Source organism: Clytia hemisphaerica, unplaced genomic scaffold (genome assembly GCF_902728285.1).
Source record: "Clytia hemisphaerica strain Z4C2 unplaced genomic scaffold, Clytia hemisphaerica genome assembly, whole genome shotgun sequence".
NCBI lineage: Eukaryota > Metazoa > Cnidaria > Hydrozoa > Leptothecata > Clytiidae > Clytia > Clytia hemisphaerica.
Window position 1 is genome coordinate 200,670 of NW_027104114.1, and position 16,859 is coordinate 217,528.

Below are 16,859 nucleotides of genomic sequence, written 5' to 3' on the forward strand. Positions count from 1 at the left end.
ATCGAAACTGAGAACAATTTCAAGTTAACCAATACGTCTTTGACTGGAAAATATTATTTGCCTTCTTGAAGCAAAGTGTTTCAAAATTCTATCTACAATCTTCAATCATTTAGAACGACAGTGGCCTTAAATCAACCCGTTTGATTCTAGAATAAAAAGCGGGTTTAAAGCATTAATACTTGATCTCAAGGTATCAGAAATGATTAAAATAATAGCCAATAGACTAACCACCGTCGCAGCTATATCCATTTGGACAGCATGAACTCCATCAGAACAACATGTTGGCTTTAGGCAAGGACAGCAACCGTATCCACCAGATGACAATTTACAGCAGGTATTTCCACTTGGGCATTCTGATTGACCATCAGGACATGCAACATTTGTCAATAAAATCGCTTTGGTTTTCAATGAGGCTTTGATCACTTCATTACCTTTGGTGCATGTACCTAAAATCGTCGAAATACTTACAACTAAACTACGATTGTGAAAATTATAAGGTACTAAGACTCAAAACCTTTAATAGAAGATTAATCTAAATGGGAAGATAAAAAATGTCGAAAAGTATTCTATTGCAAAGCCAAAAACGAATTAAAATGACTGAGCATTGTTCAAAAACTTGGTCCTATAGCTAATGTAACTTTTGAAAGGACAAATTGTCATTTTTATTTCTCTTATTTATTGCCGAAGGTAAAAAAATTTTAAAATTTTTATTGAAGGGACTTTACCCTCTCCACATTGGTATCCATTTGGACAGCAATGAACTCCATCAGAGCAACAAGTGGCTTTTGGTAAAGGACAGCAGCCATATTCTCCAGATGATAATTTACAGCAGGTATTTCCACTTGGGCATTCTGATTGACCGTCAGGGCAAACAAACATCCTTCAGTTTAATGGCAATTTTCTTTGTGGAAGCCTTGATCCTCTCATTGCCCTTTTGACAAAAGCCTGAAAAGTACATCGAAACTGAGAATCAATTTTTCAAGTTAACCAATACGTCTTTGACTGGAAAATATTATTTGCCTTCTTGAAGCAAAGTGTTTTCAAAATTCTATCTACAAATCTTCAATCATTGTTAGAACAGACATTGGCCTTAAATCAACCCGTTTGATTCTAGAATCAAAAAGCGGGGGTTTAAAGCATTAATACTTGATCATCAAGGTATCAGAAATAGATTAAAATAATAGCCAATAATGCTAACCACCGTCGCAGCTATATCCATTTGGACAGCAATGAACTCCATCAGAACAACATGTGGCTTTAGGCAAAGGACAGCAACCGTATCCACCAGATGACAATTTACAGCAGGTATTTCCACTTGGGCATTCTGATTGACCATCAGGACATGCAACATTTGTCAATGAAATCGCTTTGGTTTTCAATGAGGCTTTGATCACTTCATTACCTTTGGTGCATGTACCTAAAATCGTCGAAATACTTACAACTAAACTACGATTGTGAAAATTATAAGGTACTAAGACTCAAAACCTTAAATAGAAGATTAATCTAAATGGGAAGATAAAAAATGTCGAAAAGTATTCTATTGCAAAGCCAAAAACGAATTAAAATGACTGAGCATTGTTCAAAAACTTGGTCCTATAGCTAATGTAACTTTTGAAAGGACAAATTGTCATTTTTATTTCTCTTATTTATTGCCGAAGGTAAAAAAATTTTAAATTTTTTATTGAAGGGACTTTACCCTCTCCACATTGGTATCCATTTGGACAGCAATGAACTCCATCAGAGCAACAAGTGGCTTTTGGTAAAGGACAGCAGCCATATTCTCCAGATGATAATTTACAGCAGGTATTTCCACTTGGGCATTCTGATTGACCGTCAGGGCAAACAACATCCTTCAGTTTAATGGCAATTTTCTTTGTGGAAGCCTTGATCCTCTCATTGCCCTTTTGACAAAAGCCTGAAAAGTACATCGAAACTGAGAATCAATTTTTCAAGTAAACCAATACGTCTTTGACTGGAAAATATTATTTGCCTTCTTGAAGCAAAGTGTTTCAAAATTCTATCTACAAATCTTCAATCATTGTAGAACAGACATTGGCCTTAAATCAACCCGTTTGATTCTAGAATCAAAAAGCGGGGTTTAAAGCATTAATACTTGATCATCAAGGTATCAGAAATAGATTAAAATAATAGCCAATTATACTAACCACCGTCGCAGCTATATCCATTTGGACAGCAATGAACTCCATCAGAACAACATGTGGCTTTAGGCAAAGGACAGCAACCGTATCCACCAGATGACAATTTACAGCAGGTATTTCCACTTGGGCATTCTGATTGACCATCAGGACATGCAACATTTGTCAATGAAATCGCTTTGGTTTTCAATGAGGCTTTGATCACTTCATTACCTTTGGTGCATGTACCTAAAGTCGTCGAAATACTTACAATTAAAGTACGATTGTGAAAATTATAAGGTACTAAGACTCAAAACCTTAAATAGAAGATTAATCTAAATGGGAAGATAAAAAATGTCGAAAAGTATTCTATTGCAAAGCCAAAAACGAATTAAAATGACTGAGCATTGTTCAAAAACTTGGTCCTATAGCTGATGTAACTTTTGAAAGGACAAATTGTCATTTTTATTTCTCTTATTTATTGCCGAAGGTAAAAAAATTTTAAATTTTTTATTGAAGGGACTTTACCCTCTCCACATTGGTATCCATTTGGACAGCAATGAACTCCATCAGAGCAACAAGTGGCTTTTGGTAAAGGACAGCAGCCATATTCTCCAGATGATAATTTACAGCAGGTATTTCCACTTGGGCATTCTGATTGACCGTCAGGGCAAACAACATCCTTCAGTTTAATGGCAATTTTCTTTGTGGAAGCCTTGATCCTCTCATTGCCCTTTTGACAAAAGCCTGAAAAGTACATCGAAACTGAGAATCAATTTTTCAAGTTAACCAATACGTCTTTGACTGGAAAATATTATTTGCCTTCTTGAAGCAAAGTGTTTCAAAATTCTATCTACAAATCTTCAATCATTGTAGAACAGACATTGGCCTTAAATCAACCCGTTTGATTCTAGAATAAAAAAGCGGGGTTTAAAGCATTAATACTTGATCATCAAGGTATCAGAAATAGATTAAAATAATAGCCAATAATTCTAACCACCGTCGCAGCTATATCCATTTGGACAGCAATGAACTCCATCAGAACAACATGTGGCTTTAGGCAAAGGACAGCAACCGTATCCACCAGATGACAATTTACAGCAGGTATTTCCACTTGGGCATTCTGATTGACCATCAGGACATGCAACATTTGTCAATGAAATCGCTTTGGTTTTCAATGAGGCTTTGATCACTTCATTACCTTTGGTGCATGTACCTAAAATCGTCGAAATACTTACAATTAAACTACGATTGTGAAAATTATAAGGTACTAAGACTCAAAACCTTAAATAGAAGATTAATCTAAATGGGAAGATAAAAAATGTCGAAAAGTATTCTATTGCAAAGCCAAAAACGAATTAAAATGACTGAGCATTGTTCAAAAACTTGGTCCTATAGCTAATGTAACTTTTGAAAGGACAAATTGTCATTTTTATTTCTCTTATTTATTGCCGAAGGTAAAAAAAATTTTAAATTTTTTATTGAAGGGACTTTACCCTCTCCACATTGGTATCCATTTGGACAGCAATGAACTCCATCAGAGCAACAAGTGGCTTTTGGTAAAGGACAGCAGCCATATTCTCCAGATGATAATTTACAGCAGGTATTTCCACTTGGGCATTCTGATTGACCGTCAGGGCAAACAACATCCTTCAGTTTAATGGCAATTTTCTTTGTGGAAGCCTTGATCCTCTCATTGCCCTTTTGACAAAAGCCTGAAAAGTACATCGAAACTGAGAATCAATTTTTCAAGTTAACCAATACGTCTTTTTGACTGGAAAATATTATTTGCCTTCTTGAAGCAAAGTGTTTCAAAATTCTATCTACAAATCTTCAATCATTGTAGAACAGACATTGGCCTTAAATCAACCCGTTTGATTCTAGAATAAAAAAGCGGGGTTTAAAGCATTAATACTTACTTGATCATCAAGGTATCAGAAATAGATTAAAATAATAGCCAATAATGCTAACCACCGTCGCAGCTATATCCATTTGGACAGCAATGAACTCCATCAGAACAACATGTGGCTTTAGGCAAAGGACAGCAACCGTATCCACCAGATGACAATTTACAGCAGGTATTTCCACTTGGGCATTCTGATTGACCATCAGGACATGCAACATTTGTCAATGAAATCGCTTTGGTTTTCAATGAGGCTTTGATCACTTCATTACCTTTGGTGCATGTACCTAAAATCGTCGAAATACTTACAATTAAACTACGATTGTGAAAATTATAAGGTACTAAGACTCAAAACCTTAAATAGAAGATTAATCTAAATGGGAAGATAAAAAATGTCGAAAAGTATTCTATTGCAAAGCCAAAAACGAATTAAAATGACTGAGCATTGTTCAAAAACTTGGTCCTATAGCTAATGTAACTTTTGAAAGGACAAATTGTCATTTTTATTTCTCTTATTTATTGCCGAAGGTAAAAAAATTTTAAATTTTTTATTGAAGGGACTTTACCCTCTCCACATTGGTATCCATTTGGACAGCAATGAACTCCATCAGAGCAACAAGTGGCTTTTGGTAAAGGACAGCAGCCATATTCTCCAGATGATAATTTACAGCAGGTATTTCCACTTGGGCATTCTGATTGACCGTCAGGGCAAACAACATCCTTCAGTTTAATGGCAATTTTCTTTGTGGAAGCCTTGATCCTCTCATTGCCCTTTTGACAAAAGCCTGAAAAGTACATCGAAACTGAGAATCAATTTTTCAAGTTAACCAATACGTCTTTGACTGGAAAATATTATTTGCCTTCTTGAAGCAAAGTGTTTCAAATTCTATCTACAAATCTTCAATCATTGTAGAACAGACATTGGCCTTAAATCAACCCGTTTGATTCTAGAATAAAAAAGCGGGGTTTAAAGCATTAATACTTGATCATCAAGGTATCAGAAATAGATTAAAATAATAGCCAATAATGCTAACCACCGTCGCAGCTATATCCATTTGGACAGCAATGAACTCCATCAGAACAACATGTGGCTTTAGGCAAAGGACAGCAACCGTATCCACCAGATGACAATTTACAGCAGGTATTTCCACTTGGGCATTCTGATTGACCATCAGGACATGCAACATTTGTCAATGAAATCGCTTTGGTTTTCAATGAGGCTTTGATCACTTCATTACCTTTGGTGCATGTACCTAAAATCGTCGAAATACTTACAATTAAACTACGATTGTGAAAATTATAAGGTACTAAGACTCAAAACCTTAAATAGAAGATTAATCTAAATGGGAAGATAAAAAATGTCGAAAAGTATTCTATTGCAAAGCCAAAAACGAATTAAAATGACTGAGCATTGTTCAAAAACTTGGTCCTATAGCTGAATGTAACTTTTGAAAGGACAAATTGTCATTTTTATTTCTCTTATTTATTGCCGAAGGTAAAAAAATTTTAAATTTTTTATTGAAGGGACTTTACCCTCTCCACATTGGTATCCATTTGGACAGCAATGAACTCCATCAGAGCAACAAGTGGCTTTTGGTAAAGGACAGCAGCCATATTCTCCAGATGATAATTTACAGCAGGTATTTCCACTTGGGCATTCTGATTGACCGTCAGGGCAAACAACATCCTTCAGTTTAATGGCAATTTTCTTTGTGGAAGCCTTGATCCTCTCATTGCCCTTTTGACAAAAGCCTGAAAAGTACATCGAAACTGAGAATCAATTTTTTCAAGTTAACCAATACGTCTTTGACTGGAAAATATTATTTGCCTTCTTGAAGCAAAGTGTTTCAAAAATTCTATCTACAAATCTTCAATCATTGTAGAACAGACATTGGCCTTAAATCAACCCGTTTGATTCTAGAATAAAAAAGCGGGGTTTAAAGCATTAATACTTGATCATCAAGGTATCAGAAATAGATTAAAATAATAGCCAATAATGCTAACCACCGTCGCAGCTATATCCATTTGGACAGCAATGAACTCCATCAGAACAACATGTGGCTTTAGGCAAAGGACAGCAACCGTATCCACCAGATGACAATTTACAGCAGGTATTTCCACTTGGGCATTCTGATTGACCATCAGGACATGCAACATTTGTCAATGAAATCGCTTTGGTTTTCAATGAGGCTTTGATCACTTCATTACCTTTGGTGCATGTACCTAAAATCGTCGAAATACTTACAATTAAACTACGATTGTGAAAATTATAAGGTACTAAGACTCAAAACCTTAAATAGAAGATTAATCTAAATGGGAAGATAAAAAATGTCGAAAAGTATTCTATTGCAAAGCCAAAAACGAATTAAAATGACTGAGCATTGTTCAAAAACTTGGTCCTATAGCTAATGTAACTTTTGAAAGGACAAATTGTCATTTTTTATTTCTCTTATTTATTGCCGAAGGTAAAAAAATTTTAAATTTTTTATTGAAGGGACTTTACCCTCTCCACATTGGTATCCATTTGGACAGCAATGAACTCCATCAGAGCAACAAGTGGCTTTTGGTAAAGGACAGCAGCCATATTCTCCAGATGATAATTTACAGCAGGTATTTCCACTTGGGCATTCTGATTGACCGTCAGGGCAAACAACATCCTTCAGTTTAATGGCAATTTTCTTTGTGGAAGCCTTGATCCTCTCATTGCCCTTTTGACAAAAGCCTGAAAAGTACATCGAAACTGAGAATCAATTTTTCAAGTTAACCAATACGTCTTTGACTGGAAAATATTATTTGCCTTCTTGAAGCAAAGTGTTTCATAATTCTATCTACAAATCTTCAATCATTTTAGAACAGACATTGGCCTTAAATCAACCTGTTTGATTCTAGAATCAAAAAGCAGGGTTTAAAGCATTAATACATGATCATCAAGGTATCAGAAATAGATTAAAATAATAGCCAATAATGCTAACCACCGTCGCAGCTATATCCATTTGGACAGCAATGAACTCCATCAGAACAACATGTGGCTTTAGGCAAAGGACAGCAACCGTATCCACCAGATGACAATTTACAGCAGGTATTTCCACTTGGGCATTCTGATTGACCATCAGGACATGCAACATTTGTCAATGAAATCGCTTTGGTTTTCAATGAGGCTTTGATCACTTCATTACCTTTGGTGCATGTACCTAAAATCGTCGAAATACTTACAACTAAATTACGATTGTGAAAATTATAAGGTACTAAGACTCAAAACCTTTAATAGAAGATTAATCTAAATGGGAAGATAAAAACATGTCGAAAAGTATTTTATTGCAAAGCCAAAAACGAATTAAAATGATAGAACATTGTTCAAAAACTTGGTCCTATAGCTAATGTAAATTTTTATTTCTCTTATATGATTGCCGAAGGGAAAAACATTTCAATTTTTTTATTGATTGGATTTTAATCTCTCCACATTGGTATCTATCCATTTGGAAAACAATGAATTCCACCAGAGCAACAAGTAACAACTAAAGTCCATTCAAATTTTAACAAATTTTAACATGCAAATTTATACTCAACGAAATCGGCCAGCCGCAAACTTCTAGTTTTATATTTTTAGATTTTCTTCCCACCTGGATTTTTCCTTTTCAGGAGAAATAAAAGTAATGGTTAAGATTAAGAAACTTGGAGGCAACTCTGTTATACTTAAAGTTCAAGTCAGCTATCTACAAAAAGTAACTTTGAGCTTAGCCTAGATTTCTTTTGGTATCAGTTAGGCAGTAAATGTTAAAACTTTTCTTTGTGCCCCCCCCATTATTCAAATATGAAGCTATAGACGAGTTGTGAGAGTATCTTTAACTTTATGAGTAGCCGATTTTGGCATCGCTTTCGTACTCCAAAGGTTGAGACTCACGCCTCTAGTGCTAATTATTAATTTTTGCCAAAACAAAATAAATCAATTAGGCCAGATATCTTGAAATTGATAAGTAATATTTCCATTGTTCAAAAAAGTTGTTTTAATTACTATCAGTCCTCTGAAACATCTATAGAATAATTAAATTATAGAAACTCATAAAAAGCTTTACCATGCTATGGCTCAAACAATAAAAAGGGGTAGTTAGAACTAACCAGAGTTACAGTTGTATCCGTTTGGGCAGCAATGAACACCATCAGAACAACAAGTGGCTTTTGGTAAAGGACAGCATCCCCATTGACCAGATGATAATTTACAACAGGTATTTCCACTTGGGCATTCTGACATCCCGTCAGGACATTCAACACTCCTAAGTTGAGCTATGACGATTTTATTTGCTTCTTTCGTTAAAGATTGTGTGCAAAATCCTAAATAAAAAAAAGAAGATTTCACAGAGAAACTTAAAGGTAAACTAAATGATTCGTTATGCAAAAATAAAAAAATGTAGTGTTTCCGGAATGCGGGTGAAGGGAAAAAGTTCTCATGCGGCCGGCTGGAAAATTTTTTTTTGCTATTTTTGATTGCTTAAGATCATTGAAATAAAACTTAAAAGGTAACTTTTATGTACAAACAGTGTGAAATAAGCCCCACAGATCTGTAAAGCCCGAATGGCTAGATCCGCGGCCTTTATCGAAAAGTGAAGCAAGTTTTAGTAGTATTTCCTACAAAAGAAATCATGTGACAACAAGCAATTTCACTGGTTTAAGAGATGCGAAATAGCCGCCTACTTTTTTTGATCTCGCGTTCCAAAAACAACTAAAATGCTAGATCCTATCCATCGGCACGAAATTTAAAAAGTCAAATTTTCACCTCCCCCAGCACGCTTCACTTTTTTTGCTGGAGAAACCTTAAAGTTGCCAGCCCTTCCAGCTTTACAGATATCTGTGATAAGCCCTGAATACCAATGTATCAAAACTAACGGGCAAAACTTGATTTACAAGAGGGAATATCTTTGTGTTTCAATGGGAGTGTGCGCGAGGCAGTAGCGTGGTGACAGAGGATACACTATCCCCTCCCTGATATCTTAAGGGAGCAATAAAAGAAAAGGGGCTTTTAAAGGTTCCTTTAATTAGTAATTTTCACAAATTTAGCTAAAGCACTAAGCAACTGCCAAGCTTATTTATATTAAATGTTTCTTAATTTTTAATCAAAATTCTTCTTTGGTCTTTAAATAATAAATGACAACGGACATGAACTTAAAATACGTACCTTTGCTACATGTATAGCCACTTGGGCAGCAATGCACACCATCTGAACAGCAGACGGCATCCTTCACCGGACAGCATCCCCATTCACCACTAGACAACTTGCAACATGTATTGCCATCGGGACAATTAGAAACGGAATCTGGACAGGTCACACTCTTCAGTTGAAAAGCAAACGTTTTTGTTGAAGCTTGAATAATTTCATTACCTTTCATGCAAGTGCCTTAATGTAAAACAAAGAAAATAAAACAAATGAACGTCGTGGATTAGGGAGAAGTTGACGATTATAAAGAAACTTTGAAAATCATGTCGTGAACTTGTGTACAACTTCATGAAAATCAAACGAGATGCAGAAGAGTATCTTGACCCCTCTACCAATGCCAGTTCCCTTGGAGTCTCATGTTTTCAAAACTTCAAAAAGACTGACTGTTGTTTTGACTAGTGTCTATTACCGTCAATATGAAATGAGCAATCTGATTGGCTAAAAACGCCAACACATAAATGCTGTATTTCATACCTTACACGTAAAAGTACGAAACCGCATTCAATGAAGGGGTTAAATGCGAGATCATATTTTGTACATACTTTTGTATCTTATCCCAAAATTTTATTCTCAGAAATGTCCCCGCCCCCTCCCCCTCTCACCTAGAAGTTGCGAAAAGTATGTTTTTGATATTTTTGATGTTTTATCAAGATAAAGCAAGCGAAAAAAACAAAAAATAGAGAGAAAGAGAAAAGTTTCATGATAACTTTTCAAGTGGACGGAAAACTAGTTGTCACACTTGTACTCGTACAAAAGGCAATTCAGCTTGTGATAGCTGAAAATTTTTTCGAAAATAATTTAGGTTGGGGGGGGGTCCTAAAAAGAACGGGGAGTCCGACATTTCTTTTGAAAATTAATAACTGGGTGTGGGACGTTTTTTCGGGACCTTAGACTGAGATAAAGTTAAATACATAACATGGAAGAAAAATGTTAAAGCTTAAAAAATCCTAATTTTGAGAAAATAACTCTGAAAAGATAAGATATTGACCTTGTCCACAAGTGTATCCATTTGGACAGCAATGAACTCCATCAGAACAACACGTGGCTTTAGGCAAAGGACAGCAACCGTATCCTCCAGATGACAATTTACAGCAGGTATTTCCACTTGGGCATTGTGATTGACCATCAGGACATGCAACATCTCTCAATGAAATCGCTTTGGTTTTCAACGAAGCTTTGATGACATCATTTCCTTTGGTACAGTAACCTGGAAAGGCAAATTTGGAAAAAAGACTATGAAATTGCAAATTGATATTATCTGATAGTGCAAGTCAAAAGCCATTTCAAAAATAAATCTGTGCACTGAAAAAGAGACGACCATGTATTCACCACAAAGATAAGTTGGGAAGTGCTTTTGGCATTGAGAAATATTAATATTATAATTTCAAAATTCTCCGTCATTGATATGACAATAGAGTTATATAATTCTATAAATTCCCAAGCATACAACAGTACCTCCCCCAGCACAGCTATATCCATTAGGACAACAATGGACTCCATCAGAGCAACATGTAGCTTTCGGTAAAGGACAGCAGCCATATTGACCAGATGACAATTTACAGCAAGTGCTTCCGTCTGGACATTGTGATGTACCATCTGGGCATGCAACACTCTTTAAATTATTAATAGCAGCGTTTTTTATAGAAGCTTTGATGACTTCGCTTCCTTTGGTGCAATAACCTGTGACAGATTGAATAAAGAGCACTATTATAATTTCATGAAATCTAAGATCCAGTAACTTTTGTTTGATGCTGTTCTTGCAAGAAATTTGAATTTAAGAAATACTCGTAATATATATGCTTGGAAAACATAATAGAATCATGGTTGCATTAATTCATACAACACTATTATTTTGCAATTGACAGAACACCCAATTAGAAATAATTACCAGTTGCTACGTCTTGTGAGTCTATAATAAAAACCTACCTCCTGAACCACATGTGTATCCATTTGGACAACAATGAACTCCATCAGAACAACATGTGGCTTTAGGCAAAGGACAACATCCCCATTGACCAGATGACAATTTACAGCAGGTACTTCCGTCTGGACATTCTGATACATGATCAGGACATCTAACACTCTCCAATGATACCAGTTTTGTTGTTAACTGGTATGCTTCAATCTGTTTGTTTGCCTTTACGCAACCTCCTAAAGAATTAAAAAGAACAAAATTCTGTTATACTAAATGTTTCAATCAATACAATGTTAGGTAAACTAAATAAAGGAAACAAACATCTCGAACATTTTTTATTAGAAGAAACGTGACTGTTAATTCAAAATCGTTTAATCTGGATTTGATCCTTTTGATTTGGCAAAGTGTTTAGAAATATAGGAATTACTCAAAAGCGTTCTAATTTCTTGAAATTCTTGAATTTCATTTCCTTTGATAAACAGATCTTTCTCACAATGAACAACTTTTAACTATTGAAGCCATGAAGTAAAAGAGATTTACTAACTTAAATTCGTAACTCATATAAAGAAAACATCTATATATTCCTAACATGCTTAAGACATCACCTGTCCCATCACATGTATATCCTTGTGGGCAGCATGTTTGGTCATTACAGCATACTGCATTTTCCAGCCAACAGCATAATGCATCAACACTAGATATTTGACAGCAAGTTGTCCCAGAAGGACATCTATCTCCATTAGCACATATATTCGAGGTCGTTAACTTTGGGACTATTTTAGAAGCCTTGGTCTTTTTTTGATTGGGTTTTTCACATAGTCCTAATAAAAAAGAGGTCGTTTTCTTATTTTTTGAATCTCAATGTTCGGAAAGGCTTTTTCATTTCAAATTTTAAGAACAATAATCGCAGACAGTCTACTTATCTTGGTCTTTTATAGTAATACCTGTTTCTGTGCAAACAGAGCCATGTGGACAACAAAATTTATTATCCTTGCAACAGGAGGCGTTTGGTAAGGGGCAGCACCTATAAGTACCATTAACAGCTTCACAACAAGTCTGGTTATCGTCGCAAGCTGCAACATGATCAGGACAGGTGATATCATAGGTCAGTGATTCTGATTCTCTTCCTGGACTAGCAGTCTGACCTTGAATACATTGCCCTAGAATAGCATTTTCATATGAAACTATTTTGAATTCTAATCCAAATTCTTGATGTCTAGCTAAAAAAATATAGCTTGCTTCATTCAGCATTGAGTTATTAAAGCTTTGCAGAACTTATTTGGAATCTTCCATATTAGCCCAAGATCTACATCTTGTACATGTTTTTCTTTCTATGACCATTATGGCTATACTTTGCTCTGTCTAATAAATTTCTAAAATTTAACACTTTTAAAGTCTTAACCAATGGTTAAGATGGTTATGGTCCATCCATATAAAAAAAGCACACCAAAACACTATTTCTAGATTTTCACGGTTCAATATTTCCAAAAACAGCTTTATACTTACAAATAACACCTTACCTCTATAGAGGCGATGTGTTTGTTACCTTATTACACTTACAATAACTGCTCAAGTCATTAACGCGAATTGGTTACCCTCGCTTTAATTACAACCGTTTAGTAAAATTTTAGCAAGCTAATTTTCGAAAACCCTGCCTTTCGCGTTAATAAATTGTCGCATTTTACTTTTCCCGTGTTAAGTTAAAACAAAGGCCTTCGTTTTGAATAAAGGTCTTTGAATAATCTCAGCTTTGAAAATCGAAAAAAAAAAATCAGAAAACTTTATCCCTTAAAACGCTGAGTTTCTAGGAATTTTGGACCATTGCTTTCTGAAAACCAGGCAAATATGTTTTTATAACATGAATGGTTCACGCCCTGTAAATATAAAAATTGTTTTTCAATCTTCTTACCTTCGGAGCATACATGACCACTTGGGCAACAATGTTTACCATTGGAGCAACAAACTGCACTAGGTGCTGGACAACAAGCAGTAGACCCATCTTCTGAATGACAACAAGTACTATTTTCAGAGCAAGCATTTCCATCATTACAAGATACATCTTGGTTGGATTGGATGGACTGGAATTTCTTAGTTGCTGGGATTCTAATATCTCCATGATGGCAATGACCTAAAAATATTTCAAAATTTAATCTAATAATCTAAGTATATCATCTATAATCTAAGTTAGCTCTCTTAAATCAGACTAACGAAGATCGTTATTTGGGATCACAGAAAAGGAGGAAAAAAAAGGATTGGAATTACCGCCTTTATAGAAGTGCGCATTAATTTTTGCTTTGAAAAATTGTTATAAATTGTTCAATTAATGGCTTTAAAATTGTTGGTCACGCATCAAACAAAATTCATTTGACACTCAAGGAGCCATTTAGATAAACCTGACATGATAAACCTGACTTTATCAATACATAGAAAAAGTCTGAAGAAGTAAAGAGTGAACTTTTTCAAGTCATCTTTTGATTTTATCTGATTTATTTGACTAATCAACCTAATTGTTAAATTAGTTTATTAGCATTAATTGTCCCTTAATTTCACTACATACCATCATCACATCTCATGTGATTTGGACAGCAATGTACACCATCTCTGCAACAGGTGGCATCAGGAATTGGACAACAACCATATTTACCATTGTTTAACTTACAACAGGTACTGTAAGATGGACATTCTGATCCATCTTTACACTCTTTGTACATCGGTTTATAGAGTGTCATGGGTTTAGATTCAGTAGCTTTAACAGTTGCATTGTTGCACAATCCTGTGATTGGTTAAAAAAGAAGTATAATGAGTGGAAATAATAACCGATTTTACTATATAATGTTGTTTTGTAACTTACAGTTTGTCCATAAAACCAAGTCACTGAAAAGGCTTTCAGAGCAACAATCAAAAATAGCAAAGAATAGAGTTTGGTCCCAGAAAATTAAAGGAAACGTGGAGACTGTTTTAACTGAAAAGCAAGCAATATTTAATATACCCCCAGCAGAGCAAGTAAATCCAGTTGGACAACAATGCAAGCCATCTTCACAACAAATTGCATCCTTAAATTTGCAACATCTATAACCTTGGCCTGATGTTAATTCACAACAAGTGTTATTATCGGCACATTCTGTCTTACCATCAGGGCATTTCTGGTTGGTTTTTGGTTCTGGATATTCTTTGTGGACATTGGCTGGTTTATGTGCACGCATTTGAACTTTTTCTCCTGACGAAGATAAGCAGGTACCGTGAGCAACATCGCAGGTAGCACCATGTGGACAACAATGCTTTTTGTCACTGCAACAAACTGCCTCTACCATTGGACAGCATCCATAAACACCAGGGCTGATCAGACAACAGGTTTCACCATCTAAACAGAAATACTGCTTATCAGTGCCACATTCCACAACCTTTGGCTTCTCATCTATTGGTTGTTTTTTACATTCTTCTTTAATATTTGCTGGTGGCAATGATTTCTTGGCGGGGAATTTATGTTGCATTGCTACTCTCTCTGAATTTCTTCTACATTCTTGCTTCTCAGAATCACAAGTGAATCCTTGTGGGCAGCAATGGATGCCATCATTACAACAGCTAGCTCCAGGGAAAGAACAACAGTTATACTCTCCATCAGGAGTTGCACAGCAGGTACTACCCTCTGGACATGTTCTCTCATCACCACAATAAATATCACCAAGATTGAAGCTAACAATGTCATCTTCAATAACTGGAGCTTGTTTGGCTGGAGTAGTACCAACCAGCTTTTGTGTGATTTGATTAGCACTTCTAGTGCAATAATTTTGAGCATTACATGTGTATCCATAAGGGCAACAATGAACATAATCACTACAGCATGTTGCATCAGGTAAAGGACAACAGCCATATCTTCCTGAGGATTGTACGCAGCAAGTGCTTCCACTGGCACACTGAGTGCAACCATCTGGACATGTAAATAGTGCTTTATCAACCTGAAAGGAATAACACATTGAATGAATTAAGAACAAGTGATAATTTTATGGACCTACCTGATTATAAAATGAAAATTTGACAATTTTGTCAGAAACATGAAAAAAAAGAAAATTTTTTTTTCTCGAAAATCTAAACCATTTTTGGCAAACAAAGGTTGTAGTACATCTTTAAAAGTCACAATTATTTGCCCTCTCTTTCTTTAAACCTAGGTTCTAGCCTCCAAAATTGCTTAGAGGCTTCCTCACTTGATAAGATGCCAAAAAGAAAGGACCTCTATTTAAACCATGTTGATTAAACATTACTTCGTTGCAGAGTTGAGAAAATTTGATATAACATACTGCCCCTAGCCCCCTTTTCCCAAACCTCGTTACAGTTCTGTCACAGTGTAAGAATGGATCTGTTTATTTAAGATGACACTTCTACCATGTAAGAAACAGAATCTGACTAGCACTAAACCGAAAGTTAGCTTATGCAAGAAGTTGTCAAAATTTTACTCAACCCAGTAAAAATCAAGGAAATCGTTACCACCACACTCAATATTTGAAATGATATTATGCACCTCAATGAATGAAAACGAATGAAGAAACAAACAAATTAACGGACCTGAACGGACAGACAAATACAGGTTAATTTATAGGATTTCCAGGTAGGTCAAAAAGTGTTAAGTAATTGTGGCAGAACATAAATTTATTTGGTTAATACTTTAAGAACTTTGGGGAGTATGCGAGGGTGTATACGGTTGCAACAAGTGAAACAAATTTTTGCCTTTCCAAAATTCTTGCCTTAATAATGAAGTCTGTTATTCAGGCTGAAAAAAAAAAGCAAAATAGAAGAAAGCACTGACCTTATTTACTGATTTACTTTTGACTGGAAATCTGATGTATTCATCGGCAGAGATACAATACCCAGATCTTTTTGGGTCACATCTGTATCCAGATGGGCAACAAGTTGAAAGATCTTCACAACATTGTCCATTCTTGTAAGGGCATTCAAGATTTGTTGGACATTTTGCTGATACTATAATACTTGTAAAAGCAAAACTTATCAACAGCAGCACTTTAAACATATTTTCATTTTATTTTTAGCTAGAATAAAGTAATAAGAGAGGAAATAAGTGATTCTGAATGATGTAAAGAAAATATTATAAAGACAAATAGTTTCCAACCCCAAAGTAAATTGAAAATGAAACTAACAGTTCCTTGTCCTGGATAGTGCAATTTGTGGTCAAAAAAATCAAAAAAATCAAAAAATCCCAGCTTTTAAAGACTTTCTGTTCTCAATCCTTCTAGCTTGGATCATGTGATGTTCACATTCAATACTTGATTCAGCACAAATCCTTAGACAGGGGGAAACTTAAGATTAAAATAAACTAAAAGATAATATGAAATTTTGCAATAACCTTATTTCTTGCAAAAACAAACTTTAAAGTACTCAATAAACAAAGATGACCCAATGCATGTAAATCTGTTATAGAGTATTTATAAGAGGAAATTTGATGCCTTCTTTGTTTCCAAGAAAGTATGGGTAGAAAATAACTGATGGAAGAGTTTAAACAAAAAATAATCAAAATGTTGCTTTTTCAAAAGATATAGCAGGACAAAAAAGGAAAAAAGATTGCTTTAGTGTCATAAAATTTGAATTGCATGATTGACTGTTTGCCAGGGTTTACTTTTTGAAAGTAAATGTCTATTTTCAACAATAATAAGAGACGTTTCTTTTTTTTCAAACTACAGTAGAATA

At 35.1% G+C, this 16,859-nt stretch overlaps 2 protein-coding genes across 3 annotated transcripts in view; both read right to left on the reverse strand.

Annotated features, from left to right (window-relative positions):
- LOC136813332 (progranulin-like) overlaps positions 1-806 on the reverse strand; it is a 10,557-nt gene extending 9,751 nt beyond the window's left edge. The window contains 2 exon segments of the mRNA XM_067069844.1: positions 469-475; positions 726-806. Coding sequence (XP_066925945.1) covers positions 469-475; positions 726-806 — 88 coding nt within the window.
- LOC136813364 (neurogenic locus notch homolog protein 1-like) lies at positions 742-16,206 on the reverse strand. 2 transcript variants are annotated; one of them, XM_067069874.1, is made up of 23 exons: positions 15,964-16,206; positions 14,293-15,118; positions 13,720-13,935; positions 13,072-13,290; positions 11,174-11,398; positions 10,703-10,927; positions 10,236-10,454; positions 9,209-9,427; positions 8,155-8,367; positions 7,011-7,229; positions 6,542-6,760; positions 6,043-6,261; positions 5,572-5,790; positions 5,073-5,291; positions 4,605-4,823; positions 4,107-4,325; positions 3,632-3,850; positions 3,133-3,351; positions 2,664-2,882; positions 2,166-2,384; positions 1,697-1,915; positions 1,199-1,417; positions 742-945 (listed from the first exon to the last, which is right to left on the reverse strand). In XM_067069874.1, the coding sequence occupies exons 1-23, from the start codon at positions 16,183-16,185 to the stop codon at positions 863-865; spliced, it is 5,514 nt and encodes a 1,837-aa protein (XP_066925975.1). In that variant the 5' UTR covers positions 16,186-16,206; the 3' UTR covers positions 742-862. The 2 variants fall into 2 exon arrangements, with proteins under 2 accessions (XP_066925975.1, XP_066925974.1); XM_067069873.1 differs by having other exon boundaries at positions 14,152-15,118; positions 15,964-16,200.
- Positions 16,207-16,859: the final 653 nt, after the last annotated feature.